The 23294-nt window shown below is 37.3% G+C and overlaps 2 protein-coding genes across 3 annotated transcripts in view; one reads left to right on the plus strand and one right to left on the minus strand.

The window, feature by feature from the left end:
• The first annotated feature begins 289 nt into the window (after positions 1-289).
• hexim1 (HEXIM P-TEFb complex subunit 1) lies at positions 290-2156 on the plus strand. 2 transcript variants are annotated; one of them, XM_051123846.1, is made up of 2 exons: positions 290-450; positions 611-2156. In XM_051123846.1, the coding sequence occupies exon 2, from the start codon at positions 677-679 to the stop codon at positions 1640-1642; it is 966 nt and encodes a 321-aa protein (XP_050979803.1). In that variant the 5' UTR covers positions 290-450; positions 611-676; the 3' UTR covers positions 1643-2156. The 2 variants fall into 2 exon arrangements, with proteins under 2 accessions (XP_050979803.1, XP_050979802.1); XM_051123845.1 differs by having other exon boundaries at positions 294-450; positions 661-2156.
• A 7936-nt stretch (positions 2157-10092) lies between these two features.
• The window catches only part of arhgap23b (Rho GTPase activating protein 23b), a 96925-nt gene continuing 83723 nt past the window's right edge, over positions 10093-23294 (minus strand). The window contains 6 exon segments of the mRNA XM_051123844.1: positions 10093-11466; positions 11468-11523; positions 11526-12260; positions 14739-14770; positions 20555-20648; positions 20900-20941. Of these exon segments, the coding sequence (XP_050979801.1) occupies positions 11388-11466; positions 11468-11523; positions 11526-12260; positions 14739-14770; positions 20555-20648; positions 20900-20941 (1038 nt within the window). The 3' untranslated portion in view covers positions 10093-11387.

A 23294-nucleotide genomic window follows, 5' to 3' on the forward strand; every position in this document is an offset into this window, starting at 1 on the left:
CACTAGAGCGACCGGGACAGCTTTCTTTTTGATTGACAATGAAAGCTACCAATCAGAATGCTTCGATTGGACAGTGAGCGCACAAAAAACTTTTTATCCAGTAAAAATTGCGAGTGGGCGTAGCCCGCTCAGGACCGAAAACAATTGTTGGATTGTGGGTAATGGAGGTTTTACGGCAGAGATGTTGTTGCGTACAAATGCCTAGCGGGACTTCAAGTCCCACAAAGCAGGAGAAAACTGAAGGACTGGCCGCATGCGCCTTTACGTGGGGGAGGTAATAAATTCACAAGCCCCACTCTTCTCCGTATCAGAAGCGAATTGGAGTTTGCATTGGAGGGAAATGTTCTCGTACCCGTCAAGAAACCAAGTCAATAGTGGAGGGAACGGAAAGAGTTCACATTAACAATCTTAGTTAGCATAATAACTCAAACACGAGATTGGAGTTGAACGGTGAGATAACTCAAATTTAACTTATGCGAGTTTTTTTATGCTGTTTCTTATGTTAAAATGTTCGTTCACTTTTAAAAAAAGCATTTCCCTTTTGTCTCAGTGTTTGGTGAATTGTTTTAAATGACAGCGTTTATGAACCTGATTTCTATTCATACCTCAGTTTAGGAGCTGTCCCTCATCTCACAGATCACAAACTTGTATCTCCTTCAGGTGGGAGTGTACAGTTATGGAGCTTATTAAAGAAGCAGCTGCACCGGAGGATGACAGCAGAGGGCGGCAGAGGGATGGTCTGACAAGTGTCGTCTCATCGAAACAAGTGCAAAGAAACCAGCTGGAGATCTGTCCGGGTTTGGTGTCTGGAGATACACATCCTATGTGCCGCGGCCGGGATAGAAGTGATCCGGAGCCCAAGGCTGGCGACGCAGCAAGTGACGACGGGTTTCCTGCGGACAAATCAAATAATAAAAGAGACTCTGGTTGCACGAGAGTAAATATCGAGGGGCTGTCAGATGGCCGCCAGGGAAAAAAGAAACACCGGCGGCGACCCTCCAAGAAGAAGCGCCGCTGGAAGCCTTACTTCAAATTAACCTGGGAGGAGAAGAAAGAGCTAGATGAACGCGAGACCGCCCGTGCGTCGCGGGTGCGCGCCGAAATGTTCGCCAAAGGTCTGCCCGTTGCCCCATACAACACCACCCAATTCCTGATGGAGGAGCACGACCGTGAAGAACCTGACCTCAACACGGAGCTGGGCGGCAGAAAATCCGGGGCGATCCGCTCCGATGACACGGCCAGCGAAGACGAGAATTTCGAGGGCGAAGATGAGGACGAGGAGGAGCGCGGGGGCGAAGGCAGCGACGGTATGGGCAGACCCGGGCACGCAGGCGGAGAGTTTTTGCAGAGAGACTTTTCTGAGACCTATGAGAGGTACCATGTCGAGACTCTCCAAAATATGTCTAAACAGGAACTGGTCAGGGAATACCTAGAGCTGGAGAAGTGTATGTCACGGTTAGAGGAGGAGAACAACTGGCTCCGCCACGTCCGGAGAAATCCCGAGTCCCCGGCTGATGGCACCGGCGCTCAACGCGTTCGGGAACTGGAGATTGAGGTGGAGAGACTGAGAGCCGAGAATAACGAGTTATTACTTAAAACCCCCAAAAGTAAAGGGCCAGGACTCAACCAGTCTCAGTCGTGATGAATCAGTGTGTTATGTTTCTGTTGTACATGTCAAATCGTTGCGCTGTCTTATTGTAAACAGTATCTCTGTGGTAGTTAATACCCTCTCAGCCTTTGCCATCTGAAGGTAATGTTTTACAGAAAATTTTATTAAAATCTTTCGTGCGGTCCCACATATTTGGTCAGTTCACAGTAATATACGTTAGTGATTTGTACAATTAAATTTACAAAACCAATAACCTACAACGTTATGTAAAAGATAGGGGAGAGGGGAGACTTGTTAAGTTTGCCCGAGTCTTTGCCATAACATCACAAATTATATTTCGGCCAATTTCATTTTATAAGTTACCATAATCATTGAATATTTAAACTTGCATTTCATTTAGAAACCGCAAACATGCAGCGCTTCAGATTCATATTTGATGGCGCACATGCTTCAGTGTGTTAATGCATGACATTATGTTGTAAACAGTGGTAAACAGTTAATGGTGTTTTGCCTAAATATATCGTTGATTAAATTATTTCATATTTTAGTTCTAATTTCATTTATCTTTTTATGTTGCCTGTTATATTCTTTGTCAGTCTTTACATTATAGAAATCCAAAACTTGATTTTATGAGGAATCATTTTGGCGTTTTCAGTTTTCAAGCAACCAGTTGTCAAAAAACAAAACATAAAACAAAACAAACAAAAATAGAACGTTTCGAATGTACTTGCAAACATTTTGCGTAGATTTAAAATGGCTACTCTATTTAAAAATTGAAATGATTAATAATAATAAATCAATAAAAAATAAATAAAGTGTGATGTGTAGGCCTGGAAAAGTATATCTGGTAAATTATTATTATTATTTTTATTATTTTTGTTAGAGTTTTGTTTTGATGTAGAAAAAGTAGATTTTCTAGGAATATACAAATGCAAATTTCAGTGAGATTCAGAAGGACAGAATATTTAGTATATTTTGTAAGCAAGTATGAACATTCAGCCCCTTGAGGACTTTGATGCCTGTGTTAGTATCAATTTTCTAGTACACTTTCTCAGATTTAAGATATATCACTGGCTTTCTGACTGACAAAAAAAAAAAAAAACGGGACACTGATTCTTGAGACATGGGACAAAACATATCCAGCAATTTTAACTGCTATTAGGTTTAAAAAATGAAAATATTTTCAACTGTGAATTATTATGAGAAATTAATAATTGAATGCATTTAACATAATGATTAATGAAATTAAATTGAAAGGGATAATTCTATAAAATCTTATGACATTGTCTTCTCACTACATGAAAACAGTGTGTCCACAGAGAAGGGTTCAGTTGTTCATAAGCAATAAAATAGATACTTTTTTTTTTTTTTTTTTTTGTTTTGTTTTTTTTATGATGAAAAAGAGCTTAATATCTCATATCAAAGCAAGGTTGTTTTTTTAAGGACACATGCATGTTTCATAAGGTTTCAAATTTGTGTCCCCACTTTTTGTCCACATTCATTAAAATGTAAAAAAGAAATCAGGGAGTATCAGGGGCAGCTGTCACTCTGACGGACCCCCTTGCCACATTCCACCTCTGCAGAGTACATCAGTGTTAAGACAGGCTCTGGTAAGTTTTATAGTTTTATAATATTTTAAATCCTAATGTTAATATTTCCTGTGCCACAACCATGATATGTGAACGCCATCTTCCAGTTTCTCAGGAAATTATTTGAAATGTTTAGATCATTTTATTCTCCTGAAGCAGGTTATATTGGCATCTAGCATCAACTGAGAAAACAAAATGGCTACTGCATTAACTCCATTTGTTTTGTGAAAGAAATGCCAAATTTGTGAACGTCATATGTCACCACCATAAGATTTTCTGACAGTGGTGATGGGCCAATGACGGGGTTGACATTCAACAGGAAGTCATATTTTTGTGGTATTCAAATCATTTGAATTACATTAAATATAAAATAGTGTATCTGATAGTTAAAATGACAAATTCAGGTTTTTGTCACCACAATCTGATGTGTCAACTGTCAGGTCTGTCGCATACGTCAGATGAATATTTTGATAATATCTTATTCTGATATTTTATATTTGTTAAGAAATTGTTGGTCACATGAAAATGTAATCTGTCTGCTAACATGAGAATGTGTTTTGAAATGTTAAAAACATCTTAATTGCCTGATTGCAAAATAAGTGAAGGCAAGGTAAAAAGCACATTTTAATTAAAAAAAAAAAAAAAAGTTGGGAGGTTGAATCAAACATATACATGTAAGATACAAAAATGCTCATTTGTCTGAGTACAGGGATTTTCAATATTCAACCTGTTTTGTTCCAGTTCGAAAGAATCAGTAAGTAATCAGTAACAGCTGCAACATCATGGAAAGTCTTTGGTCAGAGGATGTGATGTGCTATTTTATCAAAGGCATTTCATGAAGATTTTACATAATCTTCCTGTGTTCATTTTGCATTTGAATCATGCATTTATAAATATAACACTTTTTAAAACTTCTCTCATACGTGTGAAACACTCCGTCTGAGCAATTATAACCTCGCTATAGAGATATTCTAACCTACAGAGGTTAACATCGCATATGTGCTGATAAACCCTTTTTTTTTAATATATTGTGTAGGTCTTGCAGTTTTTCTGCACACATGCACTCCACACTGAAACAAAACATTCTTTATATAACAGCACAAAGGCAAACCAGTACGGAGACTGCACTAAAAAAAGAAACAATTCAAAACAAATAATAATATATATTTTATCATATTTAGCATTTGAACACAGAGGTTAACTTAACAAGGCTTTATATTTGTTACAAAAGTTGGTCCACACAATCACCAATATACTGTATGTACATGCAAATGGACAGTAAAAATGAACATGACATTCAGTATACATTAATTTCGGATTAGATCACAAGGGGATATGAAATTTGCAAAATCGCTTCCTGGTTACAAAAGATGAACTTTGCACAGGTGTATCATAGCCATCATGAAGCAAAATATATCAAAGAGGCAGTTAAGGAAAGAGCACAGTGAGTTGGTATACAAGCACAACTTTGCAGCACTGAGCAGTCAGGTATTTCTTAATATAGTGCTACAGTGATTACAAAGTTTTGTAGGCCAACCAGAGGCCTGTTGCACAAAGATGGTTTTGGTTTTAACCATCTAATTTCACATGTAATTTGAGCAAACTTTTCAGGCTCAAGAAGGTGAGTTGGTTTTGAGCGAGTTTCTTCACCATGGTAACTTACGCTATATGGCTACCCTGCACCAGAGCAGGATTTTATTCTGGGGCACGTTCAAGCTCAAACCGGTGTGCAACGTTTTGCTACGGTTTCCAGGATGAACAACATGTTTCCTGGAAACGGTGTGTAACGGGGTTTGACTTATGTTTTCTCTTGTTTGGTGGGTGTGTCAAAAATGTCAGCCCAAACAGCAGCAGTATGTATGTAAACCACGCAGTATTAAAGAGACAGCTCGCACAATGGGTCCAAGTAAAGTAGTTTACAAATTTGTCCGCTGCAGCTCAATTAGGATGTTCTCTTTTAATCTGGACGGCCAGGGCAGTGACTGTAACAATGAGCGTATATTGCAGTATTAAACATGTATTTATACCGATTTCATCAGGCTTTGAAAATTCTTCAAGAAGAACACAAAGAATGGCCTCAGCTTTCATAGTTGCAACTCTTGCGTCATCAGATCAGAACAGGGTGTTGAACGCACTGTTTCCATTTAAAAAACGTTTTGCAAAGTTTTGTCGGGGCTGAACGCAGCCCTGGTTTAGAAATTGCAAACCAAACTTACGGTTTCCTTTTGAGCTCTGTGTGAAATTATATAAATATTAGGTCTGGCAAACGATTAATCGCGATTAATTCCATACAAAATAAACGTTTATGTTTGCCTAATATATGTGTGTGTACTGTGTGTAATTATTACGTATATATAAATACACACAAATTAATGTATATATTTAAGATAAATATGTTGTTTCTGTACAAAATATTTTATTTATATATAATATAAATTCTATAAAAATTATAATAAATACATATACTTCTAAATATTTCTGAAATGGATACTTAAATGTGCTTGTATTTATATATACACATAATTACACGCAGTACACACACATATATTAGGCAAACTCAAACTTTTATTTGGTATGCGATTAATCGTTTGCCAGCCCTAATAAATATATAAATATACTATACTATATAAATATTTCAATTCAGATGATTCCTTTGCATAGTCATATATTTTCTTTCTGATGCCTTGTCAAACCTTTGCTACTTCAGAAGTGTTTATTCCTGCCTTGTAAATGCATTTAAATTCATTATATTTTTAATAACGACATCTCTTAATCTTCAGCAGAAAAGTGAATTGCACGGACTCTCGCGAGAAGTGAATCAAACTGACGCTCTACATGTTCGGTGTGATTGGCTGTTTGCTGCATGTGTCACACTTTCAGGTGCACATGCCCCAGTGTTAATCACAAACTCTGATTCAAACTCTGAGTTGATAGAGAATTTTTATATTGAGTTTTGTGAGCCTGGTGAACCTAATCTAAAACAGGTTGGATTTGTTTGGTTTTGTCAACTCTAAACCTACTCTGAAACTCTGAGTTTGTTCAGCTATCTTCATGCAACAGGCCACTGGAAGTTAGCATCCTAGCACCCTAGTTCCACTGACAAAAAATCAATAGGATCTAGAATTCAACAACCAAAGGTCTTCAACCATGTTCCTGGAGACCCACTGGCCTGGAAAGTTTATTTCCAATCTGCTGTGATTTTCATGTGGTTTTGAAGATAATCTTGATAAACTGGTTCAGGTGTGTTTGATTATGATTAGAACTAAATTGTTCAGAAGCAAGGTTGAAGACCTCTGCTATAAACAAACAACCATTAAGTTTCCGACAATCCTGTCAGTCTTGATTAAGAAAAAAAAAAAAAAAACCCTTTGTGTTAGAATAGTTTGCAAAAACATAATTATAAACAAAATGAGGCTGCAAAAGCAGTAAATAAGTTTATCTGTTTGGTGTGATAATGTTTCATTTCCTTGACTATCTCTGTCCTTTTGAAAAACAAAAAACAAAACAAAAAAAAAAAAAACAGCATATACTGGTTAGCTATGTTTTGAAGCATGGCTGCTGGTTTGAGCTGGTTTAAGCTGGTCCTTAGCTGGTCATATGCTGATTTAAGATGGTCCTTAGCAGGTCATGTGCTGGTCCAAAGCTGGTCCTAAGCAACTAGCTCCTGCTCAGGACCAGCTCATGACCAGCTAAGGACCATCTTAAACCAGCTCAAACCAGCAGCAATGCTTCAAAACATACAGGTGCATCTCAAAAATTAGAATATCATAAAAAAAATATTTTTTTATTATTATTGTAACTTACTTCAAAAAATGAAACTTTCATATATTCTAGATTCATTACATGTAAAGTAAAACATTTCAAATGTGTTTTGGTTTTAATTTTGATGATTAGAGCATACAGCTCATGAAAGTCAAAAATACAGTATCTCAAAATATTTTCATTAAATGTTTCATTAAATGTTCATCCCTACAGTATAAATTCCGGGTATCGCTTGTTCTTTGAAACCACACTAATGGGGAAGACTGCTGACTTGGCAATGGTCCAGAAGACAATCATTGACACCCTCCACAAAAAGAGTAAGTCACAGAAGGTCATTGCTGAATGGGGTGGCTGTTTACAGAGTGCTGTATCAAAGCATATTAAATGCAAAATTAACTGAAAGAAAGAAACTGGCTAGGCAAAGGTGCACAAGCAACAGGGATGTCTGCAAGCTTGAGAATACTGTCAAGTAAAGCTAATTCAAACACTTGGGAGAGCTTCACAAGGAGTAGAATGAAGCTGGAATTAGCACATCAAGAGTCACCACGCTCAGACGTCTTCAGGGCTACCAAGCCATTTCTGAAACAGAAACAACATCAGAAGCATCCTACCTGGGCTAAGGAGAAAAAGAACTGGATTGTTGCTCAGTGGTCCGAAGTCCTCTTTTCCTCTTTGCAAAAGTAAATTTTGCATTTCATGTTGAAATCATTGTTCCAAGAGTATGAAGGAAGACTGGAGAGGCACAGAATCCAAGCTGCTTGAAGTCCAGTGTGAAGTTTCTGAAGTCAGTAATGATTTGGGGTGCTGTAACGTCTGCTGGTGTTGGTCCATTGTGTTTTATCAAGTGCAAAGTCAATGCAGCCATCTACCAGGAGATTTTAGAGCACTTTATGCTTACATCTGCTGACAAGCTTTATGGAGATGCTCATTTCCTTTTCCAGCAGAACTTTAGCACCTGCCCACAGTATTATAAAAAAAAAAAAAAAAAAAAACACTTCCAAGTGGTTTGCTGGCCGTGATAGTACTGTGCTTTATTGGCCAGCCAACATGCCTGACCTGAACCCCACTGAGAATCTGTGGGATATTTTCAAGAGAAACATGAGAAACCTCATGTGCCTCAGCAGTGCCACAGGCTGATCACTTCCATGCCATACTTCGCTGATGTTGTAATCTGTGCTAGGAGCAAGTCATTTGCTGTAATATGTGCTGCCAACCAAGTATTGAGTGCATAAATGAACATACTTAAAAAAAAAAAAAAAATTCTAATGTTTTGAGATACTGGATTTTTGACTTTCATAAGCTGTAAGCTCTAATCATGAAAATGAAAACAAACAAAAAAAAACTTAGAAATATTTACTTTACATGTAATGAATGTAGAATACATAAAAGTTTCAGTTTTTAAAATAAGTTACAATAAAAAAATGAACTTTTTCATGATATTCTCATTTTTTTTTAGATGCACCTGTACCTAACCAGCATATACTGTTTTTTTGGGTAGTCCAATTTTGCCACTTATTAACACCGTTTTGAGTAAAAGCTTAACAAAAAGAAGAAAAAGAAAAAATGGGGAATTACTGATATATGCTGTAGAATAAAATGTTAAAAAAATATTTTTGCTTGTTTTAATCACCTTATTTCAGGTATTTAACCAAAAACTAGGGATGCACCGATACTAAATGTCTCAGCCAATTATTCAAAATAAAAAATACGAATACCAGTTTAGTTTTCTTAAGGAAAAAAATCATTCCAAACAAATGCTGTAAACCTGGGAGAGACTGCAAGATGCTGAATTGGGTTTGTCTGATAAAGAAGACATACAAAATTTGCAGGATGCAGGGGTGCATCCTGGAGGCTGTTTCATAAAACAAGTAAGCCAGGCTTTTTTCAGTTAGTCTGACTTATTGTCACTTGATTTGGTTTCATAAAGTACATTTACCATAGCTCAAGCTCAGTCACTCTGGCAACTTATGCTGGGGAACTAACCTGGTCAGGGGCATTCTAACTGTCAGGGTAAGTTGAATTCCTCTAATGCTGACCAATAGGAATGCATTGATATTACCACTGACTCTCACATACAATTATTTGACTATATTATCAGTCCCAAAATAATATATACAGAAAATGCAACTTAATTTCAAATAAATACATTTACAGCTGACTGTATTTAATGTATTGTGCCCAAGATTTAATAACATTAATGACATTTTTTATGATATATGAAGACATTTTAACATTGTCACCACATGCGCGTTCAGTTGATTAGCAGTTTCAAGCCATGCAGCCTTTGTCTTTGGTTTTCTAACAACTATCTTTTATGGTTATTCGTAGAATATAGAAAGTTAAATTCACTAAATTAAACTTCACTAAATTAAAAATGAAAATAAATAATAGAAAACAGACTACATTTTAACTAGTAAGAGGAATACACATTAACTCATTTGAACTAGTAATTATGGCCATATTAGCTATTGTACGTACATTTGATTTACAGCTACTGCTATAATAAAAACACGCTTTCATGTAGGTTTACAATTCTTAAAATTAAGTTGGACATTAAATGTCACTTTTAAAGTCCAACAACAAATATTTAGCAAAATTTATATTTTACTCAAAATTATTGCCCTAATATTCTATTGAGCTCCATCTGTTTAGTGCGCAGTGGTGACTCCCTCACTAGCATAAGCCTCGCCCACTCCTGACAACAAAATGGATATATTTGCATGACTTTACAAATGAAGAATACACATGTGACATGTCAGTTATGCAGGAACAATACAACGTCTTAAATACATTAAACAGCAAAAATATTTTCGCTGTTGGTGTTGGTGGATCAATCTGATACATGATTGACATTGAGGGCTGGTTAAGAATAAGCATGCACATTAAATCATCTGGACTCATTGAACCTGGATCAAATTTGTGAGATTGTGTGAACTTAAATTGTAGTTTATGAAACCACCTTAGCTCTGACTGATTTAAGTTAATTCAAGTCAGGTTTTGGACTTTAATCCCTGCTTTTCTTAGCATCTTTTATGAAACAGCCCCCAGGACACGTTTGAAACCCCTGCTGTAAACTATACAGGGAGCCCTCACTTGGTAACACAATATTATAAATTGAAATTAACAAAACTATTATATTCAATGCTATTTATTTTCAGATAATAATCACACTTAAAATGTTTACAACAGTTACACATAATGTAGTTTTCATAAAAACTTGTTCTCATGACAGATTTATTAAAACATACATATATAATTAACAGTAATTAAACACTGTGAACACTAGATAACGTTACTGAGGTAGGGCCTAAATGCTGCGTTAGGTGACACTGTTCACAAGCCATCACTTAAACTGAACAGCAGTGTGTCACTTCACATTTAAGAGTGTCAAAATGGCTCTTATTGTTTGAATTTTGTGAGAGGAAATGTTTCTTCTTTGTTTCTTTTCAGAAGTAATAAAATACAAACCTCTTTGTAATTACTGGATGGGAGGAGCATTACAAACAAGGTAAACCAGAATCTCACGTTAACGTCTCTGCATTATTATTGTTTTGACAGCCCTAAATTCGACATAAGAAACAGTTTCCGAAAGGTGTTGTATGACACATTTGTCTGCTAGCTTTTGATTGACAGGATATAATTGGCCCTGATCATTGGCTGTTTCTGAACAATTGCTGATAACCAATAGTGCAGATAATTGCTTATATCGGCTGATATGACTATTAGCCAATACATCGGTACATCCCTACCAAAAATCCGTACAAATAAGTGATTTAATCTAGTGTATGTTAAATGCTTTTATTGAAGGCACCAAGCCTCATAATGTTAACATTTTTTTTAAACAACTGTGTATGACTGTAGAATTCCTAGTGAAAAACGACATTACCCATGATACTACAAAGAATATATAAATCATAGCTCATACAGAAATCATGTTAAACCCAAGCAGCTTTGTTTGTCAGTGCAGTAAATCTGTAACCAGCCTCACTTTTGAGTTTTTGCCAGGCTGATTGCTTTGCTCTTTCTTAGCAAAATCTTTAAGATAATATTAATGTAAAATAATTTAAATTAAACTACATTTTTTTTTTACATTTGACATGTAGCCTTGTAATACGCGGGTTATTATATAGTGAGATGTTGGGAGCACCGTATGGCATTTTCACACTCAAACATTCAAAATACTTCTCTGCACCTGTTTGTAGGTGCCACATTGTGCTTAATAAAGCTTTTGACTCTTGTTGATATAATAAGAATTTTGCTCTGTCATATGGTTGTGGCACTCGCTTTAGCTACCATAGTAGCGCTCCTCTTGTACAGGAGGGGGTGAGAAAGCAAAAGCGATAAAGCTTATTAAAGAGCAGGGCTAAAGCTGGCAAGGGGTTGTTTATGTGTTTCATGTTTTAGTGCTATAGTGTATTATTGCTTAGTTATCCCGGCATATTAACCAGAACAGTGTGGCGCCTCCAGTCTCTTCTCTTACGGCGTGTCTCTGGCAATCCTGCACGTCCACAGGCCATTGGCTGATCGGTTGACCTGCTCTTGACACATGCAGCCCTGCTGAAGACATCTGTGCTGCTCCTACTGGGTGACACAGCCAGACGCAGCTTCTCTTGACTTCTAACAAGTGATGCTTTGACTGTTGAGAAGCCCAGAGGGTGCATGTAAGAGGCAGGTATCACCCCTGAGCCCTGCTCCTCTCCAGTCCGGCTCGGCTCTACATACAGCGAGTGAGGTCGCACTCTTTCTCCTCTCAGTTTCCTCCAGGTCAGACTATGAGTGATATTTGAGGGCTGTGGTGGAAGAGAGCAGGGGGAGGAAGAAGAGTTGGTCGACTGCGATGAGGCTTTGAGCCCTGACACACACTGGCGGTGTGAATACAGGAAGCTCAGAGGGTGCTGAGACCGAATCCTACCTGTTTGTTTTCTCTTACAAACCTCCACTCCTATCTCATCCCGTTCTTTCTGAAGAATAGTGTTCTCCTCCTTTGCCACCATCTGTTGTTCTTGGTTCTCTTCTGGTTGTTTTGGTTTTCCCTCCATCATGTTGACTTCTTTAGTCTTTTCTGATTTTTGGGGTGGGCATGTGTTTTGTCTTGCTTCGCTGTCCCCTGGAACCTCTCTGTTGTCACTGACTTCCTCATAGTTGCTGGCTTTGATTGGCTCATGCTCAGAGTCTTCATCAGTGCTGCTGTCTGCAGAGCAGGTGCTCTGGTGTTTCTTTCTCTTCCGGGTCACGGCTGATATGATAGTCAGGGGGAGGAAGTCTTTGGCACTAAGGTCTTTCTTGGATGTTGATGTTCTCTGTGATAAAAAAAAGGTGCATTTTATTTTCATGGCTTTTTTCTGCAAAATCTGAAGTCTTCCACCGAGGACTCAGAGCTTTTTTCAGTAACACTGAAAATTTGTTTTTCAAAATTGTTTAAACAAACCTGGAAACAAAATTTTCTAAAATGAAAAACAAAGCAAAGTCATGTTGTTAAATAAATGAGAAATATTTTAGATTCTGCACTTGTCCATTGTCACTTGTAATGTAACTAATCAAGTACGTAAATATGTGACATCATATGACTTATTGTATCATTCTGAACTCATGCAGCTCAAGTGCTGCTGCCATTACGACAAAATGGTGTCATTGTGTCAAAGACATTAAATACTACAACATTCTGAAATTCATGTTTATTTGTCAATCATGTTAATTTAAAAACATTTTGAAAATCCCAAATTAATATGGTGAAATCTATAATGGAAAACATTTACTATAAAAGTTTTTTTAGACTTAGACTTGTATGTGGAATATTCCATACAATAACTACTAAAATTAAAATGTTAAATGAAAAACATTTCACAACATTTAAGGAAAAACACCTATACCTGCTATTGTTAACTACAAAACAATAAATAATAATAGTACAAAAAAAATACATACACTCCTTTACAAAATTTTAAAGAGGTGCTATTATGCTTTTTCACTTTTTGAACTTTAGTCAGTGTGTGGTGTGTATCTTTGGGCATAAAAAAGATCTACAAAATTACAAATCTCAGGTACAAGTTACAAGTCCACTCCAAAAAAAGATATTTCGTATTAAAAAAATCTCTTTTCAAGAACTACAACGAACGGCTCCTTTGGATTACAATGTTTGTTTTCCACATGTAATGATGTCACAACGCGGCCCATTAGAACATCATTATAATAAATCCCGCCCACGGAAATTCGAATTCGAATTGTTGGAGGGAGGGTAGGGACGAGGTGGGGGATTAGCCTAACTTTAGTGATGCAGCGCGGAGAACCGCTTCAACGAGCCGCAGCGCGGCGGGTATAAACACAAGCATTGACTAGAGTGGCCGCTTTAGAGCTGTAATGCGCTGCAGACGTGTGCAGTACAGGGGGTCGAAACACATGCCGAAGCTGCGATCTACTCCGTTTGCGCCTCTGAGCCGTAACGCGCCGCAGATGTGTGGTAAGAGATTTGTTCATCATACAGTGCAGATAGCTTCACTTATAATGCGAGTGTTTTTTAAAATGCATAAACTTGCACTAGAATAGGTTAGGCTAATCACGAATGCAATCGGAGTTATATTCAAATTTATCCTGGCACTCCCAAGCTATTAACCCCCCTCATTTAGTTTTTTGGAAGGCGGGCCTTCATTAAACCCGGAACTAATCAAGCCTTATGTGCCAGGCTGGGAGAGATGTATTGTAATAATGTAAATTATGTTAAAAACAATGCGTTTTTCAAACCACCAAGCATGAAAGCATGTTCTAGTACACCCCCAAAACAAAATCAAGACTTTGTAAAAGAGCATAATAGGACCCCTTTAAGACCAGGGGAAACAGTACAAGTATTCACATTTCGTGTTGGTGGATCTTAACCAGGTTGTAAGTACTGCTTCAAAATGGCAAAAGAAGAAATAGGAAAAAAAGGTACAATCTGTCCAAAAATATGGCTTTCATGTCATTGTTCTTCAGTTAGTCACACTGTCATGACCTCCTGATGGCAAAGGCAAAAAGGCTTTCTGTCTTTGAACGTGGCAGGATTGTTGAGCTGCACATGCAACGCCTTGCACAATGCGCCATCGTGGCCGAAATTAAACGCCGTAAGACTGCCATTTTACATTTCTCAAAAGCTCCAGAAAGAGTTACGGGAGAAAAAAGTCAAGTGGTAGACCCCAAAAAAATGTATCTGCACTGACCCGAAGGATCCGACCATAAGATGGCATCTGCGAGAGAAGGGCTTCAAGAACCAAAAGTGTCTTCAAAGGCCACACCTCCTCCCATGCCACAAACTTGCCCTTTTGGAATTTGCAAGGGAGCACCAAACATGGGACATTGGAAGGTGGTAGAAAGTTTTATTCTCTGACGAGAAAAATTTGAAAAAAGCCTGATGGCTTCCAATGTTATTAGCATGACGTGGAGATCCCACTGGAGATGTTTTCTACGTGGCACAGTGGAAGAGGCTCCATCATGATCTGGGGTGCCTTTTCCTTCAGTGGGAAAATGGAGCTGCAGGTTGTGCAGGGGCGTCAAACGGCCGCTGGCTATGTGGACATTTTGCAGTATCTTACAGTAACATCTTGCTCCTGTTTCTTCTTTTGCCATTTTGAAGCAGTACTTACAACCTGTTTATGATCCACCAGCTCGAAATGCGAATACTTGTAATGTTCCACTGGTCTTAAGATTTTGTTCAGGAGGGTATAATAAAAATGCTTTATGAGTAGTAAATTTTCTCAATTACACACAAAAAAAAAAAAAACTAGTTCATTTTAGATGCTGATCTTTACCTTAGACTTAGCTGGGTCACTGTTGGTGGAATCTGTAGAGGTGAGGAAAAGTAACAGATTATTTAAGATTATTGTCAGACAATTTATCAGAGAATTTAAACCTTATAAATGGGAAGTGCAATCTGTGTTGCATGTCTTTAAAAATAAAGTGTATATAAAATGTCCATTTATGAACAAATTTCCCCTATGATTGAATAGGACAAACAGATTGAGCCAAAGTTGCTTTCATGCTACAACTAACAGAGCAATGTAGTACCACAGAATTATATACAACTCACATATATTTAACCTATTCAACCTAACAACCCACCAGTAGCTTACTTGTATTTGTCTTTGCATATTAAACTAGGAGAGAAGAACATTAAAAATTATACACCTCACCTTTAAGAGCTAAAAACACTTCTGAAAGAACACAGAAAATGCTGTTGTTTGTTTTCTAATGGTCATATAACAGGTATGAAATAACAGAATTAAAAATCAGATTATAACATTTTACATTTTGTTGTAAGCTGCAGCACATGGTAAAATATCCGGAGAAAAAAACAATGCAAAAAACTTTAGGTTATTTGTGAAACCCTGTGATTCTCTCATAATATATAAGGTATCTCACTATGGGAATCGCCTTGGTCATGACCAGTCCTGGAAGAACCAATAAGACCGTCTCTGACAGCTGACAGAACAATCATGACAGTGATGCGTCAATGATTTTATACATTCTATACAAATATACAAAACTGTAAGATGAATACACATTTCTAGACAGAAATGCCCTTAATGCCAACACAATGTGTCCATACCTGTGGAAGAATGAGCCCTCAGCCCTTTTGGACAACTAAGACCCATGCCATTATAACTTTTATTATACAGTAGTTAGATGGCAGAGAGAATAGTGACCCATGTCCAGATTTCATTTTAGCATGTTTGACTTCAAAGCATGGCTTGTGATTGTTTCGGAGCAGCCGTTTCTCATTGCGCTGTATGAAATACGATATTATATGCAAACTACATTTCTTGGTTAGATAAAGCAATACTGCGCTAGTAAAGTTTTGATGGATGGATGTGTTTGTTAGTGATGGGTCGTTCATGAAGGATTCATTCATTTTTAACAGCTCTTTAATATGATTCAGGAACAACAAATTGTCTCAGGGAGTGATTTGCTCATTTTGTGTTGACCGCACATGTGCAGCCTCCTATAGGTTTTGTACAGGAACAGAAATGATTAGTTCACCTCCTGAGTTATTGGGTCCGAGTGGTTTGTTAATTACCTGACAGCCCCATAGGCTAATGGCCTGTTCATACCCAGAATGATAACGACAACTTAATAACAATTAATATTTTTGTCCACACCAGGTGACGATAAGTGTTTGTTTATTCTAAGCTTGCATGCTACAGTTTTTTAAAGTAACAAAAGTGAATTTAGGTGAGCGGCTGCAGCTCACACGCTCAACACTTCCATTCCAATCAAAGCCTTAAACAGGCTTATCCCACTCAGTGACACATTTACTGAGAAACCTGTCGAAAGGCACCATAACCCAATGTTTACCGGGAGCTCCTAACATCTTGGCATACTTAAAGTGCTGGCTAATGCTAAACCTAAATGCTAAGATTATTATTCATGTTGGCGCTAATGCTATCTGACTTTGCCATTCTGAGATCACTAAAAATAACTTTAAAGAGGTGTGGGAACCTGCAAGTATGACGCCAGACAATATAATACGCCCTGGCCCTCTCCCTGCATAACGCGGTGATGAGATGCATAGCAGACTGTCATCACCCAATGGCTGGATGTCTAAGTGCTGTCTGCAGAATAACTGGATTTTATAAACAATTGGACAAGTTTTTGGGGCAGACCTGACCTGTTCAGGTGTTCATTTCTTCTGGGGTGGTGCAACTCTTATTTCTAGAAATTATTCTATATATAGTCTTAGGGACAGATTTACTAACATCTTTCGCCAGTGCAAACCGTCTTTTGCGATTGAAATAGTACTGTCAGGATTTACTAAAGATGCGCAGTGAAGAATTAGCAATGAAAAGTTGTGGACACAATAATTTTTGTGCCTGACCTTATTGAATATGCATTTGTTGGAGTTTCCCTTTCAGATACAAAATTTATGGGAGGAGAGTATTAAAATGAATCACGCAACACGGTTAACTAATGTTTACACACGTTAAATTACTGGTATTTATGCCATTATTTAACACCCAAAAAAAAGCATGTCTTAAAGCAGGTGGTAATTTGAGAGAGACTGATAAGGGCAGTCAGATAAGAGAACAATGTCAAATTTACAGTCCCTCCCATAGTCACTGCATTAGAAACACCTTCGCATTAGCGATTAACTAGGTTTTTTTTTTTTTTTGTATGATACAAAGATGATGTAATACAAAGCATAGTGTTATAAATGCACATTCATTTTTTTTTATAATAAAAATATTAAAAAAAAAAAACCTTTGAGGATTTACGATGCTGATGACCATTGAAATGCATCATTACAGTCCTGTGAAAAGGGTCCATGATCTGGCTGCATCTGTGTTCTTGAATGTGCGGCTTGTTAGTAAATAAGAATTTTCCCCTCTCATCTGCGCTTTTATGGAATTGTGCGCTAATGCTAATTTGCCCTGCCCTGATTAGTAAATCTGACCCTTAATGTTAGCACTTAACCAACTGAGGCCAAGGTCAAAAGACCGACAGGTCTTTATTGCTATTTTATATGTTGCTATTTTATATGATTGCAAATTGAGGCAAATAAATGTAAAAATAACATAAATCCCTTCAAAACCACATAAATCTACAGTAAATACATTTATAAAGTGAAAAATATTATGTATGCAAAAGAAATACAATGTTATGTATACATTCCCATGAGTTACAATCTCTTCGATTTGCAGAAATAATGTTGTACTTGTATTAAATTATGGAGAGTGCACAGCAGTGTCTTGGTGTGTCACATACACACATATCTAATTAAAAATGAGTGGGAAATGTTACAAATATGTTATCATGGTTCATGGTTATAATGTTTATTGTTGATTTTTCCATTCAAGCCTTGTTGCCTATATAATGTAATACATACATTAAAGTATTTTAGTATATCAGATTTTAGCAATAGCAGATTTTAAATTGCACCAAAGAGAAAGAACTCAATCCTTAAAATTAATTTTCTGTGTATCCAAATAAATAAATAAATAAAGGATTACATGGCCAATTAAGTTAATTTTAATATGCACTGAGCACTTTTTTTGCACGTTGTAATAATAAAGAAGATTGCTATCTCTGTATGTAATCCTTTTTTTGTTGTTTTTTTTTTTTTGTTTTGATTTTGATAGATAGCAAATGAATTTCAAGGGTTGAGTTGTCGCTTCATATGAAATCATGAGATAAATGAGAACATTTTTGATAACTGAAAAGAGACAGTGGACTTCTCATGGGCCTTTCTTAATGATTGTTCAGGAAATAGGAAGGAGGAAGTCATCGGTGTGATTTTTATTACAAAATAAACTATTTTTGCTAAACAGTAACACCAGTGACACAACTCCAGGGGACCCTTACTTTCATTATTTTATAATATTTATTCAGCATTTTTTTTTACATTTACATAATTAATTCAATAGTTATGCATAAATTATTGTATTATAAATGGTAGAAAAACCTGTTTTTGACCTCAAAATAAAGCTATTTCCCTCTGTACATTGCTGTGGGGATGAGCAGTTTTGTGGTGCTTGGAATTCAAAATAATTAATTAAAAAACAAATATTGCCACACTGATAGCTCAAGAAGGTGTAATTGTTCAAATAACATATTGTTTCATTTTTCATTTTCAATTTACATAATGTAGATCAGATAGAGCTTGAAGAGTCTTGGCTCATCTGAACATTCCGTCAGTGTAAGTCTTTTATAATTTCTAGGCCCTGTTTACACTAGTGCATTTTCGTTTTAAAACACTGTTTTAAAATGAAAACGATCCTCGTCTACACTGGCCTTTTCACTGCATTTAAGAAACAATCACCATCTACACTACACATCCGATTCAGGCTGCATAGTCATCAGGAATGTCTTATTTAAGAGAAGTAACCATAATAAAATGTACTATTTCTTGGGGTGTAAAAATACTGTAATTTCTTTTTTTACTTTCAATTTGACAGTTAATTTTCTAAAATGAGCCTCTAAATTGAGGCGCAACAAATGAGAATGATGTTATTGTTTACACAGTCAACATCTATATGCAGAGCAAATAGGGGCAGCCACGCCATTGTTTTCAAAAGTCTCCGTTTTGGTCCATTTACACTGCAATGTAACCCCAGAGTTTTCAAACTAAAACAGAGTCTGCAGCGTTTTCAAAAGTCTCTGTTTTCGACGGTTGAATACGCCAGAGTAGTGCAAACGACAGGCGTAACTGTTGCAAAAGTTATGTGTTTTAAAACTAAAACACAGTAGTGTAAACGTAGCTTTAATCTTCAGTTTTACGAAAACCATGTCTAATCAGTCTAAAAAAGTTTTTAAAGATTTAAGTTTTCAGTTTAAAGTAGTTTGAAGTTTAAAATAGTGTTAAAGATTAAAGTTTAAATGGTTTGAAGGCAACAGAGTCTATTAGAAGAACAGATAGATATATAGCTATAGGCTGAATTTGGTAGTTGTAGAGTTAAAGCTCTAGGAGGACATACAGTCAACAGATTTTTTCAGAAGAACAACTGTATCCGCGAACATTGATTGAACATGTTCAATCAGGTGAAAATAAACCTCGACCAACGCCGAGAGGGGTAATGCACTAATCAGACCTTTTATTAGCGTTTGTCTGTGCGGTGTGAATTGGCCCTACAGATGTGTGTTCCAGTTTCTCCCATTCATAAGTAATAGGAGTAACTGTCTTTGTATATCTATAGTCTTTCGTTAATTCTCTGCACTATTCATCAGTCAAACATTTCTGCATTGAATGTAGCTACAGTGATAGCTAATGTCTTGGTCGATAGAAGGGGATTTCTTCAAAGTCTGTGCGAGGACGCCGTTACGGAGTTTAGCGCTGTGTACTTTTTTATTTTGAAATATCATAATAAGGTTATCATTATATCATAAGGTTATCACTAAGACCGGTATATCACAACACCCTAATTTACACAATAATCATATTTCTTTTTTTAAAATATCACAATTAACATCAATACCGGTATATCGCAACATCCATAGTTCACCACCTGTCCAGATATGTTCATGGATATATGTTCTATTTATGTACATAATAAAAAATATGAAGGAATCTTAAAAAAAAAAAAACAACAACAGTTAAACAGTTTTAAAGTCTTTTTTCATAAAGTTAGATATTTGATTAAGTTGAAACCCAGTACTTACTTTTAACAATGTAATTATTTTCTCTCTCTCTCTCTCTTTCTCTCTCTCTCTCTCTCTTAAAAAATAAAAAGCCTGTCAACTAATAGACATGGTGTTATTGATGCTTCCAGGACTGGCCATGCCCACTAAATGTCTGAAAAAGAACACAATTCCTGCGCCTACCGCAAACTTTGATCCATTGGCTCAGCTAGCAGAAAGATGCAGAGCGTGTCGAGAGAGAGAGAGAGAGATGACAAATAGAAGGAGATGATTGGAAAAGGACAAAGAGAGACCAGGTGAAGTAGAAGTTTAGAAAAGAGGAAGGGTAAATAGTGAAAACCATCAGTAAAAACCATCTCCCAGTTAGAAAAATAAATAAATAAAATACAGTATGAGAAGGAGGATTTCATGAAGGCTAGGCATAACATCTCAATTTTTTTTAAACAGGTAAATATACACCTGTGCCAACAAGCTCATCCATGTCAGTATCTCTCACCTGAGGAGTCTCCTAGCGGCACTGTCCTACCAATGTTAGACAGGAGATGGTCGATATTTGGAACAGGCTCTATGTCCCTCTGGTCCTCTGGTGTCTGCAGAAAAAACATCAACATATGAATGAATTTTCAGAGTTTTGAAGTGGCCTGTCCAAGTTTTTTATATCATGACTGTACTGTACTGAACTGTATTAAACTTTAATTTTAACCGATTAAAATTATGATGAGACAGAGAAAACAGACTGTTAAGTGTGCAATCTAAAGGGTGTCTATTAAACCCTCATTAAGTACCTATTTATCTCTTATATTAATAAATATTTCAAATGGCTGTAAAAGGCAGTCTGTACCTTTTCATCCTTATCCAGCTCATCACAGAAGAACCACGTATACTGCGAATAAATGAATAAATAAACAAAAAGTAATTAAAGACAAGTTCAGCGCTATGAATGGCATTTGTGGCACAATATTAAGCAAAATAAATAATTCCAGGGTCATAAAATGGATAATGAAAATGTTCTTGATATTTACACATACAATATCTTACTCTACAATAATACTGTAATTTTCAAAACTCAACACTCCTCAATTTAAAATATGAATTAATTTTTTATACCCTTCTGAAACACCCAGATCTGAAATCGGGACAGTCATCATTGTATGTAATCAAGGAGGTGTGCTCTGTCTGTCAATCAATCACAAAAGCAATAGTCCTGTTGCATAAAGATGTTGTGTAAGACCGTCAAACTCAGACGTTATGTCAGCGGAAGTAAAAAAAAAAAACTGCACCTCCAAACACTTTACATAGCCTTCCTGAAGATCCAAGCATTAGAAATGCATGTTTGTTTTTAATGACATGCCTAAAGGACTGAAAAATAAAGTTCTCTTCCAAAGGTTCACTCAACGCTGTGTAGCTTATGATGCAATGGGAATGCCCTCTGGGTGTGCCAGTTGTCTGAAGCCCATATAGAATCACCCCAATCCATTGGCTGATGGCGCGGGCGCTCTCCTCATTCTGTTCTGTCATATCCGCGACCCGGCACTTTTAGGTGTGCAGCAACCATTCAACCTCACTCTTTTTCAGCATGGGGGTCGGGAGACGCACCAAGCTTTCTCCTCCTACCAACTGACCCTTTGTCACCTGCTGCTCATGTGATAGGAGACACAGTTTCTCTCCCACAGCTAGCGGACCCTGTATCAGTCACATGCCAGGCCCTCACACCAGTCCCTGTAGACTCCCTCATCCCGCATAAGGACGCCAAATGCTCTCCTCCGCGATGGATGATGTTGCTCCCTACCAAATTAATTTTTTATACCCTTCTGAAACACCCAGATCTGAAATCGGGACAGTCATCATTGTATGTAATCAAGGAGGTGTGCTCTGTCTGTCAATCAATCACAAAAGCAATAGTCCTGTTGCATAAAGATGTTGTGTAAGACCGTCAAACTGAGACGTTATGTCAGCGGAAGTAAAAAAAAACTGCACCTCCAAACACTTTACATAGCCTTCCTGAAGATCCAAGCATTAGAAATGCATGTTTGTTTTTAATGACATGCCTGAAGGACTGAAAAATAAAGTTCTCTTCCAAAGGTTCACTCAACGCTGTGTAGCTTACGATGCAATGGGAACGCCCTCTGGGTGTGCCAATTGTCTAAAACCCGTATAGAATCACCCCAATCCATTGGCTGATGGCGCGGGCGCTGCCCCGACATTCTTAAGTCGCATCCTTATACTGACGAACGCACCATCTGCTCCTCAGATTTCTCTGCCTTCACGAAGCAGCCATTTTAGCCTTTCTGTTGCGTTTTTTCAGATCGTTTTTCTCTTGGAATTCTTCATTTGCACTTCAACGACTGTGATAGTGGAACTCAGCTATCCTTGCGGTGAAGTGCCATGGATTATCGTCACTGTCAGCCACCGCGTTCTCTCTCGGTTAATTTTGCGCATGATTATTTACGTCCTAGCCCGGAGGCACACGATGCGGTCTCCTTCGGGTTAGAAGACATTTTATTCACCGAAGCGTCCAACTCACGGCCAGGAAGCACAGCTTTCTGCAGCCTACTCAGAGTGGACGTGCTTTCATGCACCACAGAGAAGCTTTCTCTCAGAGTATGTGAGTGGAGCGGAGTGGGAGCGGAGCGTGGAGTGGAGCGGTGTGATTTTGAACAGAGCGAGAAGCGGATTTTTTAAAAGCCGGAGCGTCGTGGTTTTCACTCACTCCAAGAGCGCACCACTACCACTCCACCACGAGTACAATTCGTGCCATTGGCCCGTAATATAACTGCATATTTAGCAAGAACTCACATGTTCAACATAGTCAGCAAGCTTGATATAGATGGATCACAGCTCAGAAAGAATGTGAAGATGACAGCAATAATGACAGCAATATACGTGAGCAGGAGGTTTAGGAGGATAGTTTTTGAGGAATTTGTTCGCTCCTTCTAGATACTGAATATATTCAGATGAAAGCATGATTTAAACAGGTACAACACTTATTTCCACATGCAGCTGCTATCACAATAATGGATTCAATCAAATGAAATCTTACGGTGCTGCTTCATCTGTATCCGATTTCATATGAGCAGAAATCTGTAGGAAATGCAGCGATCCGTAGATAAAATAACTGACAAAAATGAACTCTTATTTTCATCCTTTACAAACAAAATTTACACTGAAAAAAGCAAATGATACTTTTTACTGCTGACAACCACATAATATGCTTGATAGGAATGTGGTAGGAAAAC

Source organism: Labeo rohita, chromosome 12 (assembly GCF_022985175.1).
Source record: "Labeo rohita strain BAU-BD-2019 chromosome 12, IGBB_LRoh.1.0, whole genome shotgun sequence".
Classification (NCBI taxonomy): Eukaryota; Metazoa; Chordata; class Actinopteri; order Cypriniformes; family Cyprinidae; genus Labeo; species Labeo rohita.

Coding starts and splice junctions, on each gene's coding strand:
- hexim1 (XM_051123846.1), top strand. CDS start 677: ATGGAGCTTATTAAAGAAGCAGCTGCACCGGAGGATGACAGCAGAGGG.